General features: G+C 48.4%; 2 protein-coding genes across 2 annotated transcripts in view; both read right to left on the bottom strand.

Annotated features, from left to right (window-relative positions):
• Positions 1–18,979, bottom strand: part of LOC144149685 (uncharacterized) — a 21,149-nt gene extending 2,170 nt beyond the window's left edge. Inside the window, exons 1-3 of the mRNA XM_077681338.1 lie at positions 18,961–18,979; positions 13,165–13,337; positions 8–160 (exon numbers count right to left, since the gene is read on the bottom strand). Of these exons, the coding sequence (XP_077537464.1) occupies positions 8–160; positions 13,165–13,337; positions 18,961–18,979 (345 nt within the window). The remainder of the gene's footprint in view (positions 1–7; positions 161–13,164; positions 13,338–18,960) is intronic.
• LOC144149748 (uncharacterized) overlaps positions 1–19,501 on the bottom strand; it is a 371,422-nt gene that overhangs the window by 14,004 nt on the left and 337,917 nt on the right. The gene's annotated exons all lie outside the window — the stretch shown is intronic.

The following is a 19,501-nucleotide window of genomic DNA, read 5'->3' as shown; positions in this document are numbered from 1 at the left end:
AGAGCACCGGCAGGATCTGTGCCGAGGCGGCGCTGAGGAAGCTCGAGAGGATCATGAAGAGGCCGTTGAACCAGTAGGTGAACGCGGTGCCCGTCAGGCAGCGCTGCGGGCCCGTCTCCTGGGGGCCGCCCCCGACCATGTATACCACCAGGCCGCCGCCCTGCGGTTGCACGCACGTGCAGGTATGAGCGTAAATGATGCCGTCTCTGCCTACGGGAAAGCCACCCTTTCCAGCTCTATTGAAAATCAAACACCCCTACTTACATTTCTATAAGGTTGCACTCACTCACTCACTCACTCACTCACTCACTCACTCAACCACTCACTCAACCACTCACTCAACCACTCACTCACTCACTCACTCACTCACTCAACCACTCACTCAACCACTCACTCACTCAGTCAGTCACTCAGTTACTCACTCACTTTCACTCACTCACTCACTCACTCACTTTCAGTAACTCACTCACTCACTCACTCACTCACTCAGTCACTCACTCACTCAATCACTCACATTCAATCACCCACTAACTCTCTCACTCACTCACTCACTCACTCACTCACTCACTCACTCACTCACTCACTCACTCACTCACAGACGGGAAACGGTTCGGTAATGATACGCGGAGTGGCGAGACTTGAAGTAACCCTTCAGACGTGGAGTTCCTGAGCGTGCCATTAGAGAATAGTTGCTGAGGTGCAGCCCATATATGGCCCCCAGGGACTACCCAGGACTGGTTCATCGATTATGCTTATACAAGCAGGGCCCCGCTGCCCCTGCACTTCAGTTAAATTCGTCTCTTCTCTTCAATTGTCACAGAATATGATCTACACCTAGCTCCAAGCAAAGACTTACCCCTTCGTACGTACACGTATGCCACCCAATATCCATAATCATCGGCTACTCGCTCCACTACCATGAGGACCAGAAGTATGAGAGGGCAAGTTAATTAATGAGGAAAAATGGCGGCGTATCTGCTTTTTTCGTTGCCAATGTCGACGAAAGACGATAGTCGACTGGCGCTCCTGGGATGTAAATGCCCCCTTCTGTTTCCCGCTCACCTCTCATGCTGTTCTTCTCCCGTCTCGCTCCTCCCAAGATAACACGCTAGAGGTTTGCTCAAGTCAGTTTAAATTTATCGCGTCCCACTGCTCCAAGTCAGGTGCCTCGATGCCAGCGCTGCCGTATACGGCGGAGACGCGCGTGAATCGAGTCACCCTACTGCAACGTTTATAGAACCACGTTGCCCTACTCCACGAGCGTTCCAAACGGAACGTGGAGCCGATCTAGCGGAACCTTTCGTTACAGTTGCCATTTGATCTCTTAAATGCCACCAGATGCGCAGGCAACAGCAGGCGACGGCTTTCTGCAGTTACCGTAATTACCCGATTCTAACGCGCACCTTTTTTCCGGAAAAATATGCCGAAAAATCGCATGCGCGTTAGAATCGGATACGAAACCGAAACTGGCGAAACAGCTGAAATTTTGTTCCACCCATTGCCATCGCCATCTCAAGATGGTGTTATGACTCACTGGCGCCATGTTTGCGCGGGTCAGACGCCTGCCGGTCGACCACCCCACCGCTTGTCGACGGAAACGAAAGGAGGCCGACACGACGCCGCGGCGGCCACTGATTGACAGCGGCTTTTGAGCGGCGTTGAGTGTTGTCGCCCCAAAAGGGATTAAGGAGCCGCCGGTATTCCCCCGGCCTGAGCAACTGAACGCGTGTGCGCGTGAAAGCCCAGACGGCGACGACCGGACAATGGAACCCCGTGGCGGCGGCAGCACAGCGAAGAAGGCAGTGGCAATGGTCAAGCCATTAACCCTTCCCGGAGTGATTCCACGAACCTTGTTAGTCTGTGCTGTTAGGCTCCCTGGGGAACGCAGCGCGCGGCAGACACCAAAAGAATACGCGGCGCCGCGCGGGTCCTGACGAGTGGCAAGGGTGTGTGTGTGTGCGTGTGCTGTGCATCTGCCGACATACCTGAAAGGCGTGCCCCTACCCGAGGGCGGTGCTTCACAGCGAGGAACGTACACATCACCATTGGTCCGCATTGTTTTGTATGGGGATCCCTAACCTAGGGAACTAGGGATCGGGGGTCAACAAAAAGGGCGTGCTGCGGCCCGCCAAGAGCCGTCTTCTGTCTTCATCTCGACAACTCACTGTAAAAATGTAAATTAAACCTGTTGAGTTTGCTCTAAGCTCTCCCCTAGTCCTGGCTCGACGAAACGACGGCGACCGGCCCCGCTACCAGCAGACTGCGGTCGCTAGAACTCGCTACAAGACGCAACAATGGCGCCAAAGCTTTTAGCAACAAGTTTTCGGATCTAGGCGCCTAGTCTTTACTATCGGCGTTCACATAAATCGTCAAATTATTCCACTTGCGCGCTTGATAACAGCAATGGCAGCAGCGGCAATGAAGGTGCGCCGCTTCCACGGCTTACGAGCGGCTCCCACGCATTCACGTGTGGTTGGCTGAAGCGTACGCGTCTGGAGAAGCTCGCGGGATGGGCGTGCGAGGCGTGGGCCACGATCCCATCGAACATGGTTGAAGGTTCGTTCAGAAGTGTGGCATCGCGAACGCGCTTCACGGCACCGATGACGAAATGTTGCGGTCAGCGGAAGGCGACAAGGAGCTCTCGGAGAGCGACGAGGTGTGAGATGAGTGAGATTACTTCGGGAAATAAATCGCCCGTTTCTCTCGCATTCGTTTTTCTTGCTCGCAAAGTTCCTTGCACGTTGCAATCGGAGGTGCAAGTTTTTTCGGTTTCTTGCCTGGAAAATCAGGTGCGCGTTAAAATCGGGGGCGCGTTAGAATCGGGTAATTACGGTAATGTAGTACTTCATTTGCTATCGCAGAAACAAGCATCCATAATTATTTAAGTAAAGGAACACTGCAAATATCACTTATGTATTAATTTTCTGCCTTATGTTTGCGTAGTGCCTTGTTCTTGTTCAACAATTAATGTTGACAAGTATGAACGCTGCCACCGGACTTGTATAGGCGTTTAGAGACTGTGGGTATATAAGACTGTTGCGCAGCACCTGTATCACTTTGGCCGGCTGGCTGAATCGAGTGACAGACAGACAGACAGACAGACAGACAGACAGACACAGACAGACAGACAGACCAAAATTTTCCCGTTCAAGTACCCAAGAGAGACTATTGCCTTTAAAAACAAGGAGACGTGCCGGATAAGGGGGAGACAGTGGTGGTGGACGAGAGCGCACAAGCAGGACTAAGGGGGAAAAGAAAAAGCTTTAATGAAACCAAGGAAAGGCTTCAGAGAGGCGTCCTCATTCCAGGATGTCTTGAGCTAGGGTCGCGTCGACAGCCCTTCCGATCAAGCGCAGCTGATCTTCGACGACAGAGCTGGCCAATGCTCTCCCCAAAGTTTCGTTCATGCCCCCTTTTTTCTCTATAACCTATATCGGTGAAGCAGGATCGCCCGTGAAGAGGGCCACACGAACATCATTAACATGCGCATGAAAAATCTTGCGGTGGGAGCTCTACCGGGCGGGCACATTCTGGCATTTCGAAGGCTCACAAATACAAGAAAAGAGCGAGGGACAGAAAGGATGGTTGAGAAATAATAACAAAACAGATGTAAACGAGGAATATTAGTGGGGCACAGTTTACGGAAGGCGTGAAGGAACGAATGAATGAACGAACCAAGTGAATCATGAATGAAAGAAAATAGTGCGTGCCAGGAAGGGAAAAAAGGAGGAATGAGCAGAATGAACAATGATAACTTTCATTAAGAAGGAAACAAAAAACGAAAGAACATAAACGGCGAGAACAAATGAAAACAGGGTGTGGAACCGAAACTTAACCTACCCGAAAACCGGAACCAAACCGATATTTTTGTTGGAACTGAACCCGACCGAACCAGAACAGTTATTTTTTGAGCACGCTGAAACCGAGCCGAAAAAAAGAACTAACTAACTGTTCCCGGTTCACGACGAAACGGTTCGACCATCCACTGTTGATAAAGCGGTCAACGTCTTCCGGTGCTTCCATCTTTCGGATCATCAATTTCGTAACTTCTCACGCACTTTCCACTCCAGATCAGTCAAACACTATCAACCCTCTCTTCGGCGTTACAACATGAGGAGAGGTATGCGTAGTGCCACTAAAAAACAAACTTTGCTCTGTGGACAGCCAATGCACTCGCCATTTGTACAAGTGCGGCACGCACACACACAGCTGGCTGGCGCCGCATCTTTTCAAAGTGCTACGAGTTGTGCCGCGCCTCCGCCAGATGGCGCCACGCGTCCCGCGACCGAGAGAAGACGCAGTGAAACATCCCCCTCGCGAGGGGCACGATCAAATGCAGAGCATTTCCGGGGGCGCACGACGTTAAGTAGTTTGCGTTACGTTAATGTTGTTGCACTTGTGGCAACTGCTGACGAGAGAGCGCTCGTCAGCAGTAATTTGAATGAGTCAAGGATATAAGGCGCGTTCGTAGCGTCCCATTCCGTGTCGGCTTTGTGGCGCAGTGGGTAGAGCACCATGTACATTGCGTTCCGCCCGCAGGGTCGAGGGATCGAAACCAGGCGCCGGATAGTATTTTTTTTATATAGTAGGGAGGGGTGCGGACTACGGACGTCAACGGGGGTGACATCGTGAGTTACTGAAATGCTCCGCATTTAAAAGAACGTACAGCATGAGAGGTGAGCGGGAAAGCAGAGGGAGGCATTTACTTGGCAAATGTCGGCAAAGACTTTTAGATGCAGAGCATCTCATTCACTCGCCTTGTCCCTCCGGCGTCGTCGTCGGCGTTGTCCGCCCCCCCCCATACTTCTCGCCGCGCCAGCTGCGCTCTCTGCTGCTCACCCCCTCTCCTCTCCGATAGCGAACACTCTCTCGCGAGGGGCATTGGATTGGATTGAATTGGCTTGAGTTGGATTGAATTTGGGTTGGATTGGATTAAATTGGATTGTGTCGGATTCTGTTGCGTCATAGCCGCGGCAGACGCGCTGGGGCCGGCGCATGTGCAGTACTCTCTCTTCCGCGGTTTCCTCTCCTTCGGGCGCGCTGCGCATATAACCGGTGTGCCGTTCTCCGGCGAAGCAACATCCACGCTTGGCTCAAACACCTAGAGTCCACGCCGCTTTACAAGTACGCCAACGTCGTCATCGACTGGGACCGGCGTACGCAGTCCCCTCAACGTTATGCGCGCTATAAAACGCGGTCCCTTCGCCGCTCCGCCTATGCGTCGCATCTACACAGGGGTTCCCGCGAGGGGAGGTGGGAGTTTTTGTCTTTTGTCAACATTTGCGTTTTAAAAGTGTTTTGTCTTTTGTCGGCATTTGAAACGAAAAGAGCAGATAAGCGGCCAATTTTTAGGCCTACCAGCTTTAAGTGCTGCCAAAATTGACAACCACGACAGCGAGCCGCGCGACAACATAATTCAAACTGTATACGCCATACAAAAAGATGCGCTTTAAAAAACCGGGCCATATCCACTAACGTGAAACCTGCGGAGGGGCGAAGCATGCAGTGTACTAGTGGATTGTAAGTCTCTCTCATGAAACACGGCGCCGTGCTGATATCCTCTCTAGGTGGCGGTGCTGACACACGCGACATCCCAATTACCACACTGTAAACGCAAACTAGCCGGAAATGGAGTTTTAATCAAGTAATGTGCCCTGAAAAGTACTTATAGCAAAAAATGTAGTCCCTAGGCATGGTCTAAACAAGTGGACGAACCTCCATGGTAGTACCGTTGCCCATCCGTGTAGCAAAAGGGAGGATTGAGAACCACATAAACACCATTTGTGAGATGGCGTTCGGTCCCTTGTAAACAACCACGTCCACAATAAACTCCCCATCTGGGGTAATCATCTCAAGCGGGCGGTCGCCATGTTAGTCTTGTGTTGTTTCCGTGTGTCAGCACTTCAACCGTGGACTAATGCTAATTAGAACGAGAAAGCAGGACGTGACAGTTGCATGCAGCTACAAAACCGATACCGTACGTATACCCGTATAGATGCTTCAGCCAGCGCGATCACAAGCAGACAGCGCGGCCGTGTTGTTTCAATCTGTTTATTTTGGAGGTAGGTGTTGTCAAACTCTGCTGCTAACAAAGAGACAGTTCTCACCGTTGCAAACAATTGCAATGTTCATCTGCTTGGCTTGCTTGCGCATATATAGACAATTTAAATTCTTGTGCCAGCGCGCCAACACACCCGACTGCAGCGACTCAACTTGCCCTGGCGGCACGACTTGCTGCCCGGATGTAAACAACGAGTCCGTGCTATCAATGCAGCGCGGCCAGGCCTCTCAAGCTTGGACGTTCCCTGTCTTCCCTATAGGCGGCGTAAAAATCGACGCCCCACGTGACCAACCTAAAGCGCTGTTTTCGACCATCAAGCCCACCAGACGGCGCAGGCAAAATGTTACTTTTGGTATAGAATACAAAACATTCATTCCGTGACTCAAAGAGCCCACACAGTTCGCTTACAATGTGTTATTTAAAAATACTATTAACAAGTTCCGCATCAAACATCCGTTGAGCAAAAATGTACGCAACTTTTTACGAACAGCCGACTGGTGCACCACCTCGTTTCTGAATTCGCAACCACAAAGCCGCCAATTCAAATTGAAACCGCTGCAACGGCCGACCGTTTCAATGTGCGCGGAGCACCGGTTTCGTGACTGTTATTGCTGTTATGTGCTTTTGCGTCCATCAGTTGTTGAGAGGACTGGCAAAACACGGGAATTGAGTGCTTGTGGAATGACAAATGTGGGAAATTCCGCATCGGAAGGCAGCTGTCGAGGCCAGAATATTCGATTCTTCCAACAGAAGGTGAGTGTTATGCACTCCGCTAGAAAGACGGTGCAAAGAAAACCGTTGTCGCAGTCAATACTTCATTTGTGCCCTTCGTTCGAAATCTTAGCGCAAGTGAACGAGTTGTTATGGCAAAAAAAAAAAAATGTTGTCACGAAAGCGACGTACAATTGCAGCGATCGAAATGAAATGATGTCCTGGCCTCTGTAAACTTGCGGATGTCAATAAACGATTTGTTCTCACTTGCTGCTCACTGTGGTCTGTGCCAGTCGAGGCCATCTGGTCACCTGGCGTAACATCACTTCACTAGCGCGGCGCAAGTAAACACGCGACCAGCGTGCCAGCCAGGAGCCAGCAGGAGCAGCCACGGCCGGACTCGACGCCCCTTTCGCGCGCGGGAGGAGGAGAGTCGAGTCCGGCCGTGGAGCAGCGAGCCGGCGGCCGCCGTGCGAGGGCAGCCATGTTATTAAGGAGCTCAAGCGGCCTGTGCAAAAAGCATCCGCCATGTTTACAAAGCCGTGTTTACAGCGCCATCAAGCGGGCGTACTGGGTAGTTCACGACGCCGCCACTACGCTTTTTCTGGCACTACAGGCAAAGCTAGACCTTTGCTTCTCTAAAATCCTCCCTGTTCTGTGGCGCGGCCGGTGACTTGGTGCGGCCGGAGATTCAAGCGCCTCGCCTTGGGCCATCATTTTTTCTTATTTGAGAAGGACTAGTAGTGCCATTTGGTGGAAAGATTTTTATGTGCCCCTGTCACACGACGAACGGCCGCTAACAACATTTGGATACGGCGACAGCTGTGGACAGCTCGCTGGTAAGTGCTCTTTCATCAGTCGATGCGTTTGTCAAACGTTTGGATAGGGTTAACTGCGAAGTACCCGTGCCGCACACAGCACGTACACGCACGGGCAAAGAAAAAAGCGCACACTCGTTTTATTGTACTTGTTTGTGGCTTTTGGGGTATGCATTCTCATTCTTTTGTAGGCCGGTTTGTAACAGGGCATTCGAGATGAAATCGTTTGTCGCGCGCGGCGTCGTTTCAAAGCAACGTGACGGTTACTCAGGTAGCCGAATCGCCTCCGACAGCGGTGCATCGTCGGGCGCGGTCGGTGAATATTGTGGGACTGTGTCTCTCATATGCATCGAACTGCTCGTGTTCTTTTTAGTTAACTGCTCTACTTTGTAATATCTATTTGTTAACGCTCCTGATGGCTTGCCTGTCCAAATATAAGTCTTTGTGTTGTTTTCGTTCAAGGCTCTGACTCATTCTTAGCGCTCTGGTCGGCGAAAGCCGCAGATCAGACGGCCACCCCCTTCGAAAACTGTGCCCTGTAGATTCGGTGGTGTTGTTTGCTCGCTTGAGTCGACTCTTCACATCTAACAGCGTACCCTATTAAGGAAACGGTGACATGCGTAAAAGATGCTATGAGCCTATCGAACGATTAAATGCATATAGTGTGGACCACGACGGCGACGTGGTTCGAAACCTAAATGTTTTTATTCCCTTTGGGATGATAATGAGGGGTCTGTATACAATCGGGGCCCGTCAGTCGCCAGCTAAGGCCACGTAATTAAAAACACAAATTCATGCCCTTATGGAAGAGAACAGAGTTTGCCGTAGCATGACACAATGCTGCCGGGCATAAAAAAGAATATCATTTTTTTACAAGAACAATGCACACACTCTTCTTTTGTTGGTAATAAATTTGTCATAATCAATAGTAAGACCATACACAAAAATTACTCGATTCATCTGACACCCGATTTTGACACGGGGCTTGCAGCTCCAAAAAGTGCACTGTGGTTTCGCGTGACGGAAACTTCTACAATCACGGTAAATTAACTAAGGCAGGTGTGTGTGGCATGCAGCGTTGGTAAGTTTGCGAGAATGGCGTTTCCATTTCAGCTGTTTTTCTTTTTTTTGTTGCCATGCAATCACAATAATTTGGTGCCATGAACGAGGTTTACGTTAGCTAACAAGGCTGTAGTAACGGTTGCGGCTACAAATGACCTTATGCACCAATCACGCTTGTCAGCTCGGTGACACAGAATATTAGGGTGTCAGAATATGGATGACTGAGTCGCCTAGTTTATTACTACTGTAAAAAAAGAAAGTGTTTTCTGACCCAGTGAAGGACTTTCCTGTATGACTTGCTGTGTTATGACAAATTACCATACTTGATGAGACAAGCCGTAACAAATTAGCTTTGGATGTAACACCAGGAGGGAAATAGGTGGAGGTATCTGCAAGTATAACTGAAACAGTGGGTGCCTGTCCGGCATGAATTCATTATTTGCTGACACGATTTTCTTCTGCAGATCCTGATACATGATCGAGTTGAATGACTTCATAGATCTTAAGGCAGGATAGGCTGTGCTGTACAAGGCAAGGCTGCATTCGGAAACCAAGTTGGCCCCTCCAGCAGAAGTGAGTATTGCCACGGCTTGCAACAGCCGTCCAGCTCGCAAAAGCTCCACTTTTTCTATGAAAGTGAGCCACCATGGTAGGGGAGAGGCAGTGTAGGGGTTTGCATTTTTAACTGTGTGCCCACTCACTTGAATAGATGCAAGCTGGCAACTTAAAGCAAGAAACAGCAGTTAACAAAATCATGCAATACCAAAGTGTTTTTCAGTCAAAAACAAAAACTAATCTATCAACCTACAGAGACTTGCATTTTATCTTCACTGTCATTTAAAGTTGAACTCGAGTATATTGTGCGGAAGTAATATCTTTTTTTATTGCTGCAAAAGCCACGACGGTTAATGTACTGGCACTTGGTTTTATGAAGCCTTTGCATTCCTAATTTAGGTACTGGAATTCGCAGAGAACCTGGCCTTACAATTTTCTTACTGTACCTATTATTAAGTTCATTTAACCATAGTGTCTGTTTTGAATTTTACGTGTGGGGCATTTTTTTTTCTTTTTTTCTTTTTCAGGCAGATGTTCCTCTGACTCCCTGCCTGCATTCCGTGAACGGGGAAGTTAGCCTCCACATCGATGGCCAGCGTGTCTTGACTGCATCATCTTTACTGGGAGGACTGTGTAGCCTGTTTGCATCGTTCTGGATTTTCAACATTCAATATCCCAAGAAGGCACACAGAGCTCTAACATTTGTGGAACATGGCTTTTTGGACCTTGCCTGCGCCAAACCACGTGTGAAGGATTTAGAACTAATTAACTTTTATCGCATCAATATCGCTCACTAATATTTGTTTTCAATCCTGTAATCATTGGATAGTAGTCAAAAAGAATTCCGTATTATATTTCTGACTTTTTCTTTTTCTTTTTTTATTGATTGATTTGATTGATTGAAGGGTTTAACGCGCCGACGCAGCGCAGGCGATGAGGCGCGCCGTAGTGGAGGGCTCCGGATTAATTTTGACCACCTGGGGATCTTTAACGTGCGCCGAAATCTCGTACACACGGGCGTTTTTGCTTTTCGCCTCCATCAGAAAAGCGGCCGCCGCGGCCGGGAATCGAACCCGCGACCTCGTGCTCAGCAGCGCAACGCCTTAGCCACTGAGCCACCGCGGCGGGTCTTTTTCTTTTTTTTTTTTTTTACTGAAAAGGGGATATTTGATGGGCCGTTCTGTATGCTCATAATACAGCTATCTTTCAGTGAAGCAATAATATTAACAAACTAATTTAACTAGAAACAATTATCTAAACAATATTGGCAACTGGTGCGAAATGAATCAACTAAAAATTATCCGAAAAACACGAATTTCATGGCTTTTTGTTCTCACTCTAAAGAAGCTGTCGCGATACCACCCATTCTGTTATATATCATTGCAATTAACCCATCAGACTCGGTCACGTTTCTTGGCGCATTTGTGTCTTTATCAAAACGCACTGGTATTTTCCGCAGCATATTTTTCGTTCTTTATATTACTCATTTATCCATAGCCATCTCACTGCAGTCTGTCTCCTACATCATTTATCTCTTGTGCCTTTACCACCTACAAAACGCTTGTTACCTTTCAATATCAAATCGTTGCACAGCTCTCGCTTATTTCACGACAAATTGAAAAATTGTTTTGTTGTTGTAAACCACTGCAACCATTTTTTCTTCACTTTGTGTACTTTGTACTGATGTGTACTGATAAGTTCTGATAAATACTGAGGGGTTCTCGATCCTCTAGTATTATATAATGATTTCATTTACCATGCGGTTGTGTTTGTGCCTATCTGTTTTTCAATTATTCCCAGTTCTTGTATTATTATTGTTTCTACAATTTGTTCAACTAGCAGACAGCTCTCGCTCATTTCACCACCCACTGAATTTTTTTGTTGTTGTAAACCACTGCAGCCATTTTTTTCACTGTGTACTGAGCGCTGATGCGTACTGATAAGTTCTGATAAGTACTGACGCGTTCTAGATCCTCTAGTATTCTATAATGATTTCACTTACCATGCGGTTGTGTTTGTGCCTATCTTTGTTTTTCGCGTATTTCCAGTTCTTGTAGTAATATTGTTTCTACGTTTTGTTCAACTAGCATCGTATTGCTGTCTTCAATTCCTAACCGGCGTGTTATTTAGCAATGTACCATTTGTGATTTCTAATATGAGGTCGCCATAAGTATTTATTTCGGAACCTCCTTGTGTACACCATGTACCATGTAAACTTGTCTGCGATAGTTCGTTTGAAATAAACCTGAAATCGAGAAAAACCGTGTGAAATCAGTACTCCCGCAGGGAACTAGACATTCTCCCTTGTGGCCTTGAAAACGTCCTTTCGGAAGGCCTACAAAACTCCCCAAGCTTTCGTCAAACTCCATTCAAAAGAAGTAAATGCTTCCCTTGAACCTCCTAAAAACGCCCCTAAACGAACATAAGTACTTCCAAAGGGAGCCATAATAGGCTCCTATTCAACCGCCTAAAAATTCCATAAACATCACTTAAAAACGCCCTTCAGGAAGTAAAGAATACTCCATTTTGACCTCCTTAAATTCTCCCGAACATTTCTTAACACTCCCTAAATACCTCCTTTCTATAACCTAAAAACTCCCTGTTTTGAGGAGGTAAACAAAACCTCCCTGTTCCATGTAGTAAAAAAACTCCTACAGGGAGGACCACTAGAGGACAGGCGAAAAAGAACCTCTATGGAGTATATGGGAGGAAAAAAAGTTTAGAGTGCAAGACGGAGGAGAATTGAAATTCGAAGCGGAGAACTGCAAATTTGAAAAACATAAAATAAAAAGCGAGTTCGGAGCGAAATAGAAGCAAGCAAGCAAGCGCGAATGAAACCGGCGCAACACGGCTTCTCTGCGCTGACGTTTACCTTCCGCTTCACGTGCACGGAGTTCGGGATGCGCTGCTCGCGGCTGCCGTTCCGCGGCAGCGACTCATGCCCTCCCCTGTGCGTCCTTCAGAATAGAGGGGAGACGCGCATGCGCAGTGGAGGTGTGGACGCCGGCCCAACAGCGCGGGACAAGGCTCGACCATAAGACGCTTCGCATCTAAAACGAGAGTCCCGGTGTGTTCTTTTAGACGCGTTTTTGCCCATGGAGATGAAGCGTTTTAGCGCAAGGCATTGGAAAACGAGTGTCCCGGGGCCCAGTTCTCAAACAAGGGCCGTCGTTTTGCAGCGAGCTGTCGGCGCCATGCAAATGCGTGTGTTCGAGCTCGGGTTCGGGCCGTTGCTTTGGGGGGTCCACAAGGACCAAAATCCCTTAGGGCAGCACTGTAACAAGAGTTCAAAGCGTCATGCAGAACAAGAGGAAGTGCGTGTCGCTTTGCGCCCTTGTTACAGTGCTCCCCTAAGGGATTTTGGTCCTTGTGGGCCCCCCAAAGCCACGGCCCCAACCCGAGCTCGAACACGTGCATTTGCATGGCGCCAACGGCTCGCTGCAAAAGGACGGCCCTTGTTTAGAGAATTGGGTCCCGGTTGTGTTCTTTTAGTAACCGTTACCTTTTAGCGCAAGGCGTTAGAAAGCGAGCGTCCCGGTGTTTTAGTACCGTGACTACATGAGAATACGAAGGCATGAGACGATGACGACATGAGACGACGACAGCCCGAGCCCCTAAGGTGCTTCGCCCCTAAAACTTCTCCCCAGCTATAACAATAATAATGCACCCTTCTATATTCCTTTGTGCAGCTTTTGAATCACACGTTGAAATCGATGGAGCTGTTGGCATGATAGTGTCACGATACTACATGGCGCCACCTTTCAGGTTCCAGAAAGTTTACTGCCGGATTAAAGTCATTTCCGCTAATTTATTTAGAAGTTCCTTGTGGTTTCCCCAACATAAGAAACGCCGGCGTAGTGAACATGCACTCCACAGAAATCGGTGGTCTATCCGTTTAATTTTGGCTGATGTTGATTCCCTAGCTAATGCAACTGCATAGTTATAGTTCTTACTTACAACTTCCAGGACGTTGAAAATACCGTTCAAGGTGCCCACGTATTCGTCGAAGGAAATTTCGAAAATGCGGCGGCGCGCCGTCACCATCGACATCGCGCGTGCGCCGGCCATCTTGGATCGGATGTTGTCGATTGCGCGGCTGCTCGGGAGTTCGAGGAAGGGCTGAGAAGATGCTGCCGCAGAAAGGAAAAAAAAACACGAATTAGAGCCCCTCCACTATACTGTGAAGGTTGAATGCCAGCGAAGCTGTATAAGTGGATAACTATCGTAATTTATGTGAGGTGACTTACTATATTGATCGAATCAGCAGACACATACGCATAACTTCCGTGAAATAAAAAAAAACTGTGGTTGATTCCTCTGTCATAGGAATCGGTAAAACACGAAAGTGAAATTTGTAGCGAAATCTCCAGCTGAGCATAATTCGCGGGTCGGCGCCTGTCTTGTGGCTGTGCTTGGCGAGCGACGTCCTGCTGGCGGGTCGCTTTCGGCAAAGGTGTACAGGCGTCATTTCCGTGACGGATATGACGTCAGTGAAATCTTGGTGTATCCAGGCATAAAAACACTTTCGTGTTAAAATATAAAACTCGAAAACAAACAACCAGAAATATAACGTACTCGTTAGTACTAAAGGTTGCTTCCCCGCAAGAAGACCCTGTGTGCAAGGGTGCTCCCTTTACCGGCCGCTTGCTTCGTTGTACTGGCGTCACTTCCGTGACGGATATGACTTCACTCAAATGTTTGTGTATTCCGGAATAAAACACTTACGTGTTAATATTGAATTAATTCTCGTATACTTGTTTCGGGATAGTTTCGACGGAACAAGAGTTACAGCCGCTTTCTGTAACCATACCACCTCTGTGGACGGCCATGTGTTGAAATTAGACGGTAATTATGCAACGTTTACAACTTTACTGCGAACTAGCAATAATAAAAAGCGAATGAAACAAAAAAACTGCAAGGAAAAAGCCATTTTCTCGTTACGATTTTTCTGGCTGTCAAAGCTGGTTACTTTTTGAGTCCAGTAACAAAGGGGTAAAACTGAACATGGATATTTTTTTCAACACAGAAACGAGCATTTTAACATAGAAACAAAACTCATACCAGCTTTACCTATAGGTATACTTTCGCGGCCACCCGAGAGCATTCGATACTTCGCGCAACGCCCGAAAAGAGCTTTGGTTCTTTGCGGACGAATACACGGTCCAGGATTCATTACTGCACAGAACCAAGAGTACCACGCACTGCTCTCGCTTAGCTTATATTGCGGCTGATTTAACTCCTCCATCCCCCACCAAGAACGAGAAAAATTGCTTCCTTGGCAGTGGTGTCATTTACTGGCAAAGCATGTCTTAAAGGCGCCATGAAGAGAAAATACAACTTTGTTTATTTTGAAAGAACTAGGATTCAGTATCTCACTCAGCTCCATTACAACCACGAAAGATGTTTTTTAACGAAAAAAAAGCAAGAAGTATCTAAAAACTTTCAAATTTTGCGCCACATGTGACGTGTTATGAGCAAGAATGACGTCATACGGGCCAACAATAAAACACAATTTTCAGTGCGTTAACTGCAGGTTAGCATTCAAGTGATGCAGTCAAATGAAACTATAGAGGCCCCATTACAGACGTCCACAGGTCGTCTGACAGGCCGCGACAGGTCAGTTAGGCGGCCGCCAATCGCACAAACAAGGTTCCGTGACGTCATAGAAAAGTTGCGGGAAATTGGCCAGGGGGTCGCGACTGCTTCACACTTTTTCTTTAATATCTCCGTTATTTGTTCGAAGATTGGGTTGATATTGGTATCATTGTTATCGGGACTAAGCAGTCTTTCTAATAAACCCAACTTGTATTTCGTCTTCATGGCTCCTTTAAAGGGAAACTGAAGTCAACATGCACGCTGCTCTAGATCGAAAGATAAGCTCACCGAGAACACGAATATACCACTCTTGCGCGTAGGTTTTTTTAGTATAAGGTAGAAAACAGCGAAAACGTGAAGGGGTGTGCCGCCGCCTTTGGCTATACCACGCAACTTGCAACAGAAGTGCTTAATTTGCCTGTACATGCGCATCGCCTTTCCTTACTGCCGCTTGATGGCGCTACTCGTTCATACCTTGGGCGGCGGTATCGCTTTTTGGGGAAGCGTGCGAGCCACACACGAGCAGTTGGTTCAAATCGACACCAACATTCGCGAGGCCTCAAAAGGACAATATGTTATTCTTCAATAAAGCGTCAGTATCGATCCAGGGTACCATGAAGGAACATTTTACTTAGTGGTACCTAGCTGCAAAGGACGTGGGAGTTTGAGAAAGCACTACTGATTTGACTGAAACTGACCAAACCACTCGGTACATGGTAGCGTTGTATTCGGGTGCCTCTACACCGCTATACATCACCGCTGCCTCGCTTGCTTCTGATTTAATGTGACGCTAACAGCGGCTGTAGTCGCTGTTTGTGTCACGTTTGATCAGCGTTTGATTTGCGATTGCTCAGCAATTAAGGCATTGTTACGAATCAGCGAGCCGCTGTGCTGCAGGCTTCGTGCAGCGCTTTTGTGCTTTGTGGCAGAGCCACCACTACGAGCGCCTTTCGCGTGGTTGCCTCTCTGTCGTGACTCAAGCTTGTAGCGATAGCCAACAGATCCCAACGCGCCGCAACGGGCCTGGGAACGGCCGGCGCAAAGGCGGCGTGATTCCAACTTCGGCGGCGGCAAACGCAGCAAGTTTAGAGTCGACCCGGAGGCAGGCGCGGCATTGCAGACCTCCTCTGAATCCTCTCTCGGACTCAGCGTGCGCCGCTACTACCGACTCCTCACGAACTCTGGAAAGAGCTTTGTGTGTGTCTGTACCACGTCCAACCGTGTGCAGAAAGCAGGGGGATGGCTTGTTTGTCCTTTGTCGCTTTGGGTATAAATACGAGCTCCAAGCGCCGAAGTGCATTCATTTTGGAGCAGTGAATCAATGCAGTCACTCCTCTCGAGTCCTGTACTGTAACCTCACCCGCAAAGGCACTGTACTGTATTTCTTCGGCTCATATATCGCCCAGCAGTAAACCAGGTAAGTTTGCCTTCGGCTTCTGGTCGTCATCTCCAAGGCAGCAACATTTGCTGGCAGCTCACCACCACGTACGCTACCACATGCATGACGGAGGCGACGGAGCTCGGCTCGGGGACGCCTTCCCGTATGCAACAGCATCTTTCGGCACCGAATAAACGCTAAAATGGCTATGGCAGGGTCAGACTTTTGTTTGAAGCCAACTTACTGGTCGCCTTCAGTGTCTCTTTAGTAAGCTACGTCCGTGTCTGGGCAGTCCTCATGGTCGAAGTGGAGCATATAGATAGCGTGCCCTGACGTACCTGTACACCTGCATGTAGGTGCACGCGTTCACAATGGAAGGCTGTGGACGTACCAGCCGCTCTTATTTCTAAGAGCGCTGAAAAGGCTGAGAGCACTGCACTAGAAATGGCGGTGATGACGTCATGTGCAACTGTGCCACCCCGGTAGCCATCGTAGAAACACAAATTATTGCTTGATAACGCAACAGCGCCATTTGAAGAACAGTGGTACGCGCTGCCCGCTAATAAAAAGAGCTCTTGCAGAGCCTTAGCCTGCGAGGTGCTTACGCGTGAACGCCACTGAAGGATTTCAAGGACTACCGGAAGGAGCACACCCAAACTACATGTCTTCCAACCCTCTTCCGGCCTAGCGCAGCTGTCATGTTGAAATTTATCTGAGCTTTGATGTCATAATAGCCAACTCCACTAGAGCCCCATAATTTCAAACCGTGGTCGGCCTTACCTTGGGCGTCGACCAGGGTCCACTCCCACCTCACGCCGGTTCACTCACAGTGATGATGACCCCAGAGGCAGCGGTTCTGGAAATTGGCCTCATGGTTATAATAAATGACGCATTTTTTGCAGAATTGTAGCCAAAGAATGACCCTAAAATACAAAGAATCTTCATTTTAAAAATTCGTCACCATCCTGCCCTGCGAAAGTGGATGTCCAGCTACGCTGTTCCACTACAAATGGTGTTGGAGGAGGGTATGAAATGCTTCTCATCGTTTCGGCGGGCTTGCGCTCTGCTAGTGTCACTAGATAAGGATTCAGGATATCGGCACTCTTTTCTCCTATTGTTCCATGCCGCAGCAATGATCATTGTTCATTTCGCATTACGTGACACTTGTTTACACAGCGACGGTTCATGGGCGCCACCATTGTGTTGTTTATGCGTTTTAGTCGGTCAAATTGGGCAGGCTTAGCCTGCCCTCGCTGCTCTGCGGCTGCGCGCGGCTGACGTCATTCCGAATGCGAATTCAAGGTAACGCGTGCAACAGCATTTCAACAGCAGAAGTGGCTCGGCTTCTCTGGCGGCAAATGCTGGGTCATGCCTAGCCCGAGTCATGCGCTCGGCGTCTTGGGCAAGAACTGCTCTATTTAGTGACACTATACTCGGTGACAACTTAAGAACGGCACCGGAAGTTGCCGCTGTGCCTTATTACTGCAGCCGGATGTTTCTCCGCGCGGCGCAAGTAGGGCGTTACTGGGAATATTTTGAACATGGCGTGAGCCGTTCCCGTGATTTTTTGGACTTCACATGCTTATAAACGACTCCAGTGACGACAAGCAAACTGCGTGAGACAAGGCAGACGATATCACGCATTCATAGCAAAGCCCTTTCAAAACGCGCGCGCACTGACGTCACGGGTCCGGAGCTTTGGCGGAGTGATACACTACATGAGGTGGTGCCGTTCTTGAGTTGTAACCGAGTATAGTCCTGCCTAGCCTTCAAAAGTAATCTGCAAATATAATCTTTACCAGGAACACAAGGGGGAGGGTGTTCCCATTGTTCCCGGGTGCCTTATCATCCATAATGCGGTTTAGAAGATGCTTGTTTTGTGGTTTCCTTAAACGAATTCTGAGCTCTGTGTTGTATGCCTGATTATCCTGAAGCACGCACTCGGCGCCCTAGGTCTTGGCGCCTTGGCGTTTTTGCTCACGGAGATCATTTTTGCCCACGGTGATGAAACCGTTGGGGCGTAGAGGTGTACAGCTTGGCTGTAAAAACGGTTGGCTGGTTCCCTCTCAACACTGTAGCAGCTTACCAACTCTGAGGATTACCCAACAATGTTTGTGCACTGTTTGAGAGCGGAGAGGAGGAACGGGCCTTTTTCCGGCAGCCGATTTTTGGCCGATATCCCGATTAAGTATGTTTCATTCACCAGAGAACATCGTCATCGTTAAGAGGGCGGAAGAAGAGGTCGGTGGTGACGACGACAGCGACGACGGCAGTGAAGAAGAAGAAGAAGAAGATGATGATGATGGCTTTATTTGGCTCAGAACTGGGCCAGGAAGGCTTCCCAACGAAATTCCCATCGAATTGCGGCTTGCAGCTTTTTTTTTTTTTTTTTTTTTTTGCGGGTTCTTTGGCCATTTGGCCGACATTAGTGGAAATATCCGGGGCCACAGAGCTCCCAGCTCTCCATCGCTACGTTGTATGGTCAGTTGGGAGAAAGAAAGCGGCCACTCTTTATTGAAGTTACGATTTGCTGAAGTCCCCAATATATAGGTTCTAAAAATCAAATAGATATATTCTGGAAGGAAGGATAAGTGTGGAATGAAATCAATAAAAATGACACTGTTTGCTTTCGTTCGTCGCTTGTGCAGAGCACCCGCCGCGGTGGCTCAGTGGCTAAGGCCATAGAGTTTCATACTAATATATACTAGAGGGAAATCTGACGCTGCATTTGCGGGCCGCCGTGGGCGGCGCCATTCCAGCTAGCGACATTCCTCGCCTACTTGGCTTGGTTAGGCACATGGCTACTTTTTTTTGTCTCGACGCCAAAATCAACAAAAACGGGTAACATTGTTTTAATGTTAATCTTGCATGAAGATTCTAAATAATCCCTGACAAATAAATCTTTCTGGAGCTTTAATTTTATTATAACAAAACAAATTTGATCATTCTTCTGGAGTAATATTGTTGCTTTTTTGCAGCCAGAGGCAACTTTCCAGCCTGTTCGTGAGCCATGCCAAGGACAAGTGGAACGTGCCTGACCATAGTGCCTGCCCGGTACATGACGGAACGCTCGCTGGAGCGCAGCTCGCGTAGACAGTAGCGCCAGATTTCCCTCTAGTGTATATTAGTATGAAACTCTATGGCTCAGGCGTTGTGATGCCGAACCCAAGGACGCGGTTTCGATTATCGCCCGCGGCGGCCGCTTTTCTGATGGAGGCGATACGCGAAAACGCCCGTGTGTTGAAGATTTCGGAGTACGTTAAGGATCCCCAGGTGGTCAAAATTAATCCCGAGCCTGATTTAATCCTGATTTCTTTAATT

Source organism: Haemaphysalis longicornis, unplaced genomic scaffold (assembly GCF_048455015.1).
Source record: "Haemaphysalis longicornis isolate Haplotype H1 unplaced genomic scaffold, Haemaphysalis longicornis Haplotype H1 scaffold_8, whole genome shotgun sequence".
Classification (NCBI taxonomy): domain Eukaryota; kingdom Metazoa; phylum Arthropoda; class Arachnida; order Ixodida; family Ixodidae; genus Haemaphysalis; species Haemaphysalis longicornis.
Note: the sequence above shows the minus strand (reverse complement) of the source record. Positions and strands in the feature narration are given on the sequence as shown.